This window comes from Pempheris klunzingeri, chromosome 12, assembly GCF_042242105.1.
Source record: "Pempheris klunzingeri isolate RE-2024b chromosome 12, fPemKlu1.hap1, whole genome shotgun sequence".
In the NCBI taxonomy this organism is placed as follows: Eukaryota; Metazoa; Chordata; class Actinopteri; order Acropomatiformes; family Pempheridae; genus Pempheris; species Pempheris klunzingeri.
Genome location: NC_092023.1, coordinates 3100404 through 3111859, shown reverse-complemented (window position 1 = coordinate 3111859; position 11456 = coordinate 3100404). Strand labels below are relative to the sequence as shown.

Sequence of the window (11456 nt, the reverse complement as noted above, 5' to 3'; positions counted from 1 at the left end):
AAGACCTGTCCTGTAGGGTCATCAGATGGATGTTTAATTTGTCGTTTTGGCTCCTTGCATTGCTCTGTATGCAGCTTATTTTAGTCACAGGCTGCTTTTAAAGTGTAAAAACCACATTAACTTTAATCTCCAGGACAGCAGATACAGTTACATTTCTCAGATGTGAAATGTATCCCCCACTTGCAGAACTTCCTTCTGTTCTTTGCCAGGATGGAAGTTTCCTGTTTTTCATACATACATACATAAATACGGGATGACTTTGCAAGGTGTAAAAATTACAAAGAGAAAATTTCAGGCCGTTCATAATGTTTTGTAAAAAGATAGTTCATCAAATGTGAACATTTTCAGAATGTACTTGTACTTTTTGGCACTAAAACAAAGAGGAAAATGTGGATTTTTCCTTATTTATAGGTTATTATGCTGTGAGTTTGATGTACAAGAGTTGACCCCACAACGACACAGTTTGCTCTTTAACACAGTAAATGACTCTGGAGTCTTGTAAGCAGAGCACACTGACAGAAAACAATGGTGGAGCTGTGTGGCTGCATCTGTGCCATCAGCTGCCTGTAAACACAAACCACGTGACGGCCGCTGTCTGGGGCTTTGCAGCAGCGGGACGACTGACGGCTGAGTTAGAGGAAGTTAGTGGCAGCAGCTGTGCTAGTATGTAACCGTATACGAGCTGGGGACAGCGTTGCAGCAAGAGAGAGGTGAGAGCCTTGTTTGTATGGAGGCTAACGTTTCTAAATATCCAAACGGAGAGCGCTGCATCCAGCTGCATGTGGGCGTGATCGTGTAACGTCCGCTAGCAGCAGTTATGCTACAAACAAACTTGGAACCTAAGGCCTAAGGCTAAAGCTAGCTAGCTAGCCTGTCTGACAGATTTAGCACCGAGGTGCTTTTAACTAAATATTTACATGTTTTGTTAAATGTATTTTAGCCTCTCTGGCGCAGTTGTTTAATGGTGCAAATTCTCCTTATAGGAACAGTACTAGAGTTTAAAACAGCGTGTTTGTTTGAGTGGTAACTTCCCCCATAAGTTACCGTTAGCATGCTAGCATACATGATCGCGTTCCTCAGCGGATTGTGATTAGCTCTCCCTGTAACGTTAGCATGCTAACTAGCAAACATCTCATTGGCAGAACCTGGTCGTGGAGACGCGGTGTTTCATACGAACATTAAGTTATATTAAATGACTTTTAATCAACTCGATCCGCACAAGTCTGCTAATAGCTTTAAGTAGCGTATTTGCTGTGTATTTGTCCAGTTTTGGCCTGCTTTAGCTTGCCTAGCTAGTTGTACTTTACTTGATTTAAAAAAAAAAAAACGTTACTCGGTCATTTGACATTAGCTTCACTCTTAGAGGGTTGGCCAAGTTGGCCACAGGGTTACTTTTCTCACACTTCACTACATATATACACCCCAGGGTTATAACAGTGTTTAATTCCCCGCTGTATAATCACGAATGAGCCACGGACACGGACAAACTAAGATGCTACTGGGATGCTAGCGACGTTGGCTGAACGTAGCAGGACAGTTAACCAGGTGGCATTCACAGCTGTTGGCGTTTTAATAAATCTGTCACTCTGACCAACAACTGTAACATTTATCTAATGTGTCTGAACGTCTCTAATGTAATAGATATACTCTACAGACAATACAATCACCCTCTGGAAGTGTTCATACTGTATGTTCGCTATGGAGAAGTTTTCTAAAACTAGCATGGACTTCTAAACCAGTGAGTATCTGCTTACTTTAGCCCATAATGGACGCTTGAGCCCGGCTAGAAACATAATGTGGCTCCATGGTGCAGGTTGGCTGCAATTCTGCTTGATCAAAATGGGTAATTTGAACGTGCTCTCCTGACTCTTGACTCTTGTTTTGATGCAGGAAGGCAGCAGCATTCATGGATATTGTGGACACCTTTAACCATTTAATACCCAGTGACCAGTTGGATGAGTCTTTGATAATCGGTCAGAATCTGGAATGTGAAGCTGGTAATGAGTTGGGGACAGGAGTCCGACTGGAAGACTCCCTGAAGAACATGCTCAGTGACAAAGATCCCATGTTTGGATGTGCAAGCGCTCAGTTCAACCTGCTGGACAATGAGGACCCCACGTTTCAGATTGCCGGCTCAACAGGTGTGTCGTCAGACTGAACAGATGATAAAAATGTGTAAAAATGATTCGCGCTGAGTCTAAACATTGATTTAAAGCCGATTAACGTATGTTACCACCGATAGTTCATAAGCAAGGACATCCACAACTAACTGGAAAACTCTGCAGTGGATACATTAACAGTCTGCTTATTCGGCATTATTTTGTACTTTGGAACTTGGTGGTTGATGGAGGAGCATGTTAACAGAACTGTTTTAATGCCAAACCACATTCTGAGTGTTTGAAATAAGACAAATCATGACACCAAACGGTTCTTCAAATATATTTTGAAATGCTGAGAATCCAGTGGTTGTTCAATGGTTTGTAATTGTAATTGTAAATGTACTCGGTGTTATCCAAATGGCTAGTTTTCAACCAGTGTAACTGCAATTTATCTCAGTTTTTAAGATTGTTTTCCAGAAGACTATTTGTCTCTCACATTGATACCCAGGGAGATGAAGTACATTTATTTATTTGGGCTGTTGCAGGTCTCGATAGTGGTTCAGCATCCGCAGGCCTCAGCAGTGAACTGACAGTTGCAGTAGCCACACCACTCAAGCGACCTGTCGGCAGGCAGAGGAAACGCCAGCGTAACTTAGATTGCGGTAAGTTTGTGCTCTTTTATGTTCCACCATACAAGACAAATTGGAGATGGTGTTAACATGTTTTTCTTTTCTTCTTGTGGAAACAGAATCTAGCAGTAGTCCACAAACTACCAACACGTCCACCAACACCATGGCCCGAGGACGACCAGGAAGGAAACCAGCAAACAGGCTACAGAAGTCATTTCTCATTGAGAAAGGAGTTAAAGGCACCCAGCTGAAGAAAGAATTGACTATGGGAGGACGTATTAATGTTAATGATCTTGATGGTGGAGTATGGCTGAAACCTACAGTTGTATTGAGACGACTGACAGTCACAATCGGAGGATTCAAGATTGAGCTGCTTCCAGGACCCTCTTACGCACAAAATGTTGAAGCATGTCAGTCTGTGAGCCTCGATGATGGTATTTCATATAGTGGGGACATTGGACTTGCTGTGTTGCCAGATGATGCTGTCAATGTACAGAATCCCACACCTGAGAATGTGGCAGAGCAGGGCGCAGCTGAGAAGAACTCTGCTGACGATGCAGCACTCGGGCTGGGCCCATATGTGAATCCCAACGATGTGCAGACCTCCAATGGGACATTATTGGGGAGTGCCAGCACACAAGAGACAAAACTTGACAATCAGAGTGTTTCTGAAACGCAGAAGCCAGTCGATAAAGGAAAAAATGACATCAAACAACCACAAAACAATGAAAATAATGCAACTCCTGTTAGTAATAAGACTGATGGTAAGGGAAAGCAACAGACTGAGGCCAAAACACCGCTGAAGTCTAAACAAGGACTGCCTCCTAACAAGATCAAGGACGTGGTTTCCAGTAAACCCAACAACACGACTAAGGGACATAAAGTGTCCCAAGACGTGCCATCCACAATCACCCAAAGAGAAGACCTGCACAAAGTGAAATCTGTAAAAGAAAAGAAAGACATTGCACCTTTGAAAAGGCCTGCAGAAAACACGCAAAGTGAGCATGCTACTAAAGTGCAAAAGATGCAGGCTTCAGGAGATAATAAAGTCAAGCCAAAATTGCCAAGTACACCTAGCGCTGCAGTGAAGAAGATCCCAGCATCTGGGAACCGTGTTGATCAGCAGGGACTAAGTAAACCTACTCCTCCTCACGTTAGTCCCAAAGCAGAGACCGCTCACGTGGCGCACGGTCGTCCAGGTCATCCTTTAAAAGCGCCCGAGGAAGGAGGACAGGAAAAGCCCAAACTGAAAAAGCCGGAAAAGATCCTTCAAAGACAGAAAAGTAAAAATACAAGAAGCGTCTCTGTGGATGAGCCGCAGCTGTTTATTCCAGATAACGCTCCTGTTGTGAAGAAGGAAGTGGCCGACGAGCAACCTGCTAACAGTGAGACTGTATGGGATGGAAATAACTGTTGTGGTCTGTGCAAAAAACACCACAACAACATGTAAGTGCTGCTTCTTATCTAAATATAGAGAAAAACTACAATAAGAAAGTTCAGTAAAGGTAGATTTTTATTTATTGATGATGATTATTATTATTGTGAGGTGTAGATTTAACTCAACAGGTGTTTTTTCTGTTTCTTGTGTAACTATGTGCAGCATTGAATTGATTGTTCAGCATTTTCTCAGCACAGCATGCAGTATTTAAGGGACTTGAGATGATAGCCGATGCAGGGACAATGAAAGCTAATGAACTATAAAATTTGCACAATTACGGAAAAGACCTGACTGGAATACATTTAAATGCTCTGCTATGCAGTTAAATTGAGCAGGTGCTTAACTAAACAGAAATACTGGTGTCATGTTTGCCTTTTGGCCAGAGTGTATCTGGTGCTCACAATGCTCATTTGCAAACACACTTTTCATAAAAGCTGCACTTTGTTTAGGTTCATGGTCGGCTGTGGTCGCTGTGACGACTGGTTCCATGGCGACTGTGTTGGTCTCGACCTGTCGAAAGTGCGTGAAATGGAGGAGGAGGACCAGATGTACGTGTGCTTGAAGTGCTGCGAGGAGGAAAGCAAAAAGGTGGAGCCTGAGCCCCCGAGTGGAGCCAAACCAGAAGTCCAAACAAAGACTGAAATACAGGATCTTAAGCTGCCTCCCAAACCCCGACCGGGACCCTCCCAGACACTCTCATCAGGGGGGGTCAGACCAGTAAGAAAGGTAAGCAGTGTCAGCATGAGTTCTTTAATAGAGCTGTTTGATCACACATTTAACATATTTAAATCCTTCATATTCAAAGTACATTTTACATTTCATTTGTTCCTACAGCTAGTTCATCCTCTGACATTAATCATAGCCAGTGTTACCACTTCATAAGGGTTTGTTGTCTTTTTGCTTTTACCTTTCCTGTACAGAAGGCTGACACATGGGTGTGTAGTTAAAATGGTGTGTTCATCAAAGTCTAGTACATTTTCCCACACACAAAATTCACCCTGTGTTTTTTAACCTTTGGCCAAGGGCTTGTAATATTTCATATGATCTCCTCCACATCATTTTTATTGATATTATCTTTCTCAATAAGTGACAAGATTAATAATATTAACAATATTAATGTGCGGTTTCGATTTCTCTCCTGAAATAGGATCCTGACAGACGGCACTCCACAGACGCCAGTCATAAAACAGGTACTTTTCATGGGCTGTGAAAAAAAAGTTGTGTTTTGTGGTCCATGGTTTGATGTTATTACAGTGTGTAAACAAAACTGAATGATGACAACTCCAACACATGATTTTTATTTTATTATTTAATGTCCTCCATAATGTTTAGTTCAGAGACAGATTTTAAGAAGTTGTCTCTGTACTCCACTGTTTTAGATTTGTAATCAAACAATTCTAATGTGGTTGAAGCCGACATTCCCACATTTTACTGAAGGCTCCTTTTAGACATTTTGGTGTTACTATGTAGAAGTTACAGCACTTTTTAGACATAGTCCTTCACAGGTGTTTGTGAGGGACAAAGAAACATCTTTGGGGAAAAAGCCTCCAAGTCACTGGACAGAGCTTCAGCAAGACAGAGCCCCCAAACATACTGCTAAACCAAGGAGTTACTCAAATAATATATAATATATAGTCATATATAAAAAGTGCTGTCATTTCTACATGGCAAAGCCAAAATGTATAAAAATAGCCTTTAATAAAATCTGAGAATGTGCACCGTATGTGACCTATTTGATGAAGGTAAATAAAAAAGGCTTTTCCTTCATAACAGATATTATGGAGGGCACTGTATGAAAGGCTGTGTATATCTAAAGAATACAGCTGGATTTTGTCATGGCCTTCCCCCAAAACCCAGAGTTGTCTCTTAGCTCACTGTTGATATTTTGAAAAGTCAACAAAGTCTACATTTGAGTTTCAGAACATCAAGTGAACAGGGAAACCATTTTGGGAGACACAAAATCCTGATGGGCATTATAAAAAACTACTAAACAACAAAAAAAGACACTGTATCTGTCGGGTAAGGGTCTCGTAAAATAGCTACAAACAGTTGTGTTGCACCTGTTGTTGATGTTTTCTCCCACATTGGGAACCCAAATGTAGCCACAAAACCAACTTAAAACATAGAAATACTCAATTTCAGTGTCATCTTGCTGCTAAATACAGTTTATTTACGTAATGCTAAGTCACCACTACATCCACACCTTACTTGTTTTACACTCTTTGTTCAGTACAGAGGAGAATACAAATCCTTGTAGTGCTTTCTTAGATATTAGTTAACAGTTAAAGGTGCACAGATCTTTCACATCAAGCTGCTGTGTATTTTTGTTGTTGTCACAACTCTGTGTTGAATCTTTAACGTTTGTAATCCCCGTGGCCACAGATCCCCCCTCTTGCTCAGCACATATTGTCATTCTGTCCTCATAGGTGCTCCGCAGAAACAAGAGACAAGAAGTAAAAGTCACTCTTCAGCTTCAAAGAAGCCCGTGTCTGTGGAGGCAATCAGGCGAAGTGTGCGTGACTCTCTGAAGGAAATCCTTATACAGAGGTACTAATTTCATGAGCAAAAGTAATTAAAAGTGTTGTGTAGATACTGAAAAGCACGTAGTGTTTTAAACTTTTCTTTTACCAAATGTCACATTTTCTGCGTTTCAGGCTGAAGGAATCTGATTTGAATATCTCAGTGGAGAGGGCCACTGAAGTTGCCAAGAAGACTGAGAAAGAACTTTTTCATTTATACAAAGACACTGACAACAAATACAAGAACAAGTACAGAAGCTTAATGTTTAACCTCAAAGACACTAAAAATAACGTAAGTACCATTTTAAACCAGGCATGATCCAAATGTAAAGTATATTGGTGTTGCATTTTGGTCAATATAACTATAGGTACAATGGCTTTGTTTAAATTCATTTTGATTGTATTGTTTAGGTCCTCTTTAAGAGGGTTCTCACAGGGGAAATTTCTCCTGGTAACCTAATTCGAATGAGCCCCGAGGAACTGGCCTCAAAAGAATTGGCAGCTTGGCGACAAAGGGAGAACCGACATGTAAGTAACATCTAAATCTGTGCTGTCGTTTCTTACCAAGTGTATCACATAAAGTCACCCTGATGATGTCTAATGTCCTAATAATTCTGACCTCAGGAAGTAGTATTAACAGAATATTTGTAGATTTTGTCCTGTTTTTTTCAAAGGATTACAGTATTTTGGAAAGTAAAACTAAAAAGCAATGAATTTCATTTTACAGACAATTGAGATGATTGAAAAAGAGCAAAGAGAAGTTGAGAGGCGACCGATCACGAAGATCACGCACAAAGGTGAAATAGAAATTGAGAGCCAAGAACCAGTGAAGGCACCTGAACCTGCAGAGGTAGTAGACACATTAAATATTACCCTTCATTTCTATATATTTAGCAGTAAAAGAGGTTGACGGTCAGCTTGAATTTCTCGGTTTCTGTCCCTTGTCAGCTTGAGCCTCCTCCCAAAGCGACAGAAGTCTCAGGAGAGCCTCCAAAAACCCCCGAGAACAAAGCAGAGAGTACCAAGACGGAGAAAGACACCACCAGCCAGCACAAATCTCACTTGTTTGACCTCCACTGCAAAATCTGCACAGGTGAACCCTTAAAAAATCCCATTTCAGTTTCAGCTTCGCCACATTTCTTTGCATATGATGTGTTACAATCCTCAATTAACAAATTGTTGTGTTTTATTTTTATTTTTTACATCAATTAGGTCGAATGGCGCCCCCTGTGGAGGAGGCACCAACAAAAGTGGTCAAAGTTGCTACCACAGTGGTTCGGAGGCAGTCCACCAAAGCGGAGGAGACGAAGAGCACAACAACACCTGCACCTGAGGATGACCTGCACCTCACCGTTTTAGAGGAGAGCTTCCGAAGTGCTCAGTCAGGCTATGAAGGACGGTGAGCAGCTACTCCTGACACTCTCAGTGGCTCTTTTGTGCAGCTTGTTTGTGCGAGCTTGCCTCACTGCTGTTGTGCTCGTCGCAGGTTGTATCACACGGCTGGAAGAGATGAAGAGGCTTCTTTCCTGTCCAACCTGAAGTCCATGTGGCGTGGTTTCATTCATATGCACTCTGTAGCAAAGTTTGTGACAAAGGCTTTCCCTGTCTCAGGCATTTTAGACAACTTGACCGAGGTAAAGTGGACATCTTTTCTCTTTTCTCTTTGTCTTTTTAAAGATAGAAATAAAAAAAATAATCAATCTTTTTTTTTTCTTCTTCTGTTCAATAGGACCTTCCAGACAGCATTCAAGTTGGCGGAAGGATAAGTCCACAGACAGTGTGGGACTACTTGGAGAAGATTCGGGCAACTGGAACAAAAGTGAGCTTTTGGCAGCTTTCCATCTTAAATGGATTATATACCGCATTGTAAAATTCAGTCATTACATGCTATCACCCACAATTGTATATAGTTCACAGTGATTGAGGACAGCTTGAGCTCAAGTCCCGACAATTAACAGCCAGATTTGTAATGTCATGTGATGCATTATAGAGCTCCATTGAAAGGATTAAAAACGTGGGTCGTATATTTTACTGACACAGTTTTTCTTTTATTAAAAGGAGGTGTGCCTGATTCGCTTCTCCCCTGAGTCAGAGGAAGATGAGATCTCCTACACTCTTCTGTATGCCTACTTCAGCAGTCGTAGGCGTTTTGGGGTAGTGTCCAATAACCTGAAACAAGTGAAGGACATGTATCTCATTCCTTTGGGTGCTACAGAAAAAGTTCCACATCAGCTTGTTCCCTTTGATGGGCCAGGTAATCTGAATAACAGACCTATTTTTTTCTCATCATCTTCTCTTGTTCAATTACACAAACATTTGATATTTCAAACGTAATTATTCTTTTAATTTGACAGGCTTAGAAAACAACCGTGCCAACCTCCTCCTTGGACTCATAATTCGCCAGAGACCAAAAAGGGATTTTCTTGCGGTGAACATGAATGAAACTGCAAGGAATATTCCTGAAATCAAGCCCATCACTGTTTCCACAAAAGAAACCAGAGCAACAGAGGAGGATGAGAAGCTCTTCCTGTCTTCTTTGACTGCCACAAAAGATAAAGAGAAGGACAAACCGCATAACACTACTGAAGATGTTGATGAGCCAGTCACAGAGTCTTTAGAAGAACCATCTGCACCAGAGGAGACGAACAATCAGGAGCCCCAGAAACCTCTGCGCTTTCTTCCAGGTGTGTTGGTAGGCTGGGGTGGGGAATTGCCACCTCTGCCAGATGTTGGAGGTAAACCTGCAACAGCAGCAGATGACACCCAGAAGACCCAGCCGGCTCTAAAAACAGAGGCCTCGACAGGAACCTCAAAAAGTCCAACAGCTGCTGCGCCACGAGAACGCTTTGTCATCAAGAAGAAAGAAGCTAAACCTGCTAAAGCTGAACCGGAGCTATCCGGCCCGACGGATACATCTGCCGCAAACAGCTCATCAGGAAAGGATGCTGCCGTGGTGACCCATGGCGCACAAGTCTCTCTGAAAGATAAGCCTCCAGATGTATCGACTGAAGCATTCCTGGCGAGCTTGTCAACAGCTCCAAGTGGGACTGACACTAGCAGTGCTGCCGCAGCAAACAAAGGCGGCTCTGGCCTTTTGTCTGAAACTGAAAAAGCAACATCTGAAGGGAACTCCTTGTTGCAGTCAAAATCCCCGGCTGCCTCAGCTCCCACAAATAGCTTAAAACCTCCTTTAAGTGGAATATTGAAAAAATCTTCAGCATATTCCAGTGTGAATGAAGATAAAGCCACGGTGCTACAAAAGGATAAAGCCAGCCACCCAGCTCCTTCAAACCCTAAACCTGTACCTGTGTTGAGCAGCACTAGAAATGAACCAGTAACACTATTTCACCAGGGATATTTACAGGTTTCTCAGGCCAAGAGCAACCCTGAGGAAGAAAACCAAACAACTACGCAGTCATTGCCCAGTGAAAAGGAAGATCCTGCCATGTCCCTGGCTGGTGCTACGGTAACCCAGACCGTATATCCTCCTACAGTCCAAGGACCACAAGCAGCGTGTTACACAGAAGCCTCTGAAGCACCTATCCCATCGCCACACCCTCAGGTACCCGGCAGCTACACCTACCCGACTGGATCTCCTCCCAACACTTTGTCCGCACCACAAACCCAGAATCAGAACCACAGCGCTCCGTGGGTTCAGGACAGCACTTCACAAGCTCTTCCTGGACTTCAGTCGCCTCCATCCCTGGCCAAAGACCACAAGCGCCTGGAGGAGCGATACAGCGACCCATGGGAGAGGCCGCGAAACACTGAGGACAGAGACCACCACGGGAGGCACGGCCATCACAGGGACCCCCATCACGGGAAAAAAAGCAGACACCACGACCGGGAGCGGGAGAAAAAGCACGATCGCAGCCATGACGACAAGTACCGGGAGAGGAGTCGGCACCACGGACACTCAGACGACCGCTACGGTGAGAAGAGGAAAGAGAGGGACGACCACAGCAGCCGCCATAAGGACAGACACAGACACAGACGGGACTCTGATTATGAGAATGGACGAAGAAGTTCAAAAGACAGTTACTCATAATCATGTTTTGTTTTGTTTTGAATGCCCTGCTAGCAAGTGTTTGGGGCTCAGAGAAAGACTGTGGTTCACTTGGCTGGTTCAGACCACTTGGCCTGTATTGGCCGACAGTGGACTTGTTTGTTTGCTCTATACAGCGATCTGCAGCTTATTTACCATTTCCTTCACAGAAGTTCCATTTTTGTTATTAACAGTGCAGCCAAAATGAGATATCGTTTCAGTGGGCGCGTGGAAATCTTTATAGATGTGTTCTCTTCAGACCAAGAAGAACTCAATATTGGAACATTTTCAAGTTTTTAACCTTTTACTGTAAATATTTAGTTCATACTGAGCTGCCGTACTGACTACAAACGATCAGTAAATGGTTTCAGGTTGTGGTAACAAACAAAGCAAGTGTGGACCATTTGGTGAAGTGGAGACATTTGGCATGAATGTAACACAGAAAGCATTTAACTGAGGAGAATGACTGAAACTGCAGCTTTTGTGTTTTTCGACTTAATTTCTTTTAAATTGCTTAAATATTTTATAAACTTACTTTCTATTGAAAAAGTATGTACATTTTGGCTTGTAATATACATTAGAGATTAAGTGTGCCTTTGCACTGTGTTTATGTACAGTTGGTAATAAAGCTAATCTTTTTTATTCTTGATTATAATAACTAGTTGTTTTATTTCACTCTAAATGTATTTGAAGGTAAAACCACCTGCATACTGATTTATATTGTAC

General features: G+C 42.4%; 1 protein-coding gene across 1 annotated transcript; it reads left to right on the top strand.

The window, feature by feature from the left end:
* Positions 1 to 627: 627 nt before the first annotated feature.
* Positions 628 to 11418, top strand: phf3 (PHD finger protein 3). The gene is made up of 16 exons (XM_070841110.1): positions 628 to 710; positions 1891 to 2141; positions 2645 to 2761; positions 2848 to 4174; positions 4616 to 4892; positions 5314 to 5356; positions 6593 to 6713; positions 6821 to 6977; positions 7097 to 7213; positions 7413 to 7535; positions 7634 to 7778; positions 7898 to 8084; positions 8172 to 8319; positions 8415 to 8504; positions 8744 to 8939; positions 9040 to 11418. Exons 2-16 carry the CDS (start codon positions 1907 to 1909, stop codon positions 10731 to 10733), a joined length of 4977 nt encoding a protein of 1658 aa, XP_070697211.1. The 5' UTR covers positions 628 to 710; positions 1891 to 1906; the 3' UTR covers positions 10734 to 11418.
* The last annotated feature ends 38 nt before the right edge of the window (positions 11419 to 11456 follow it).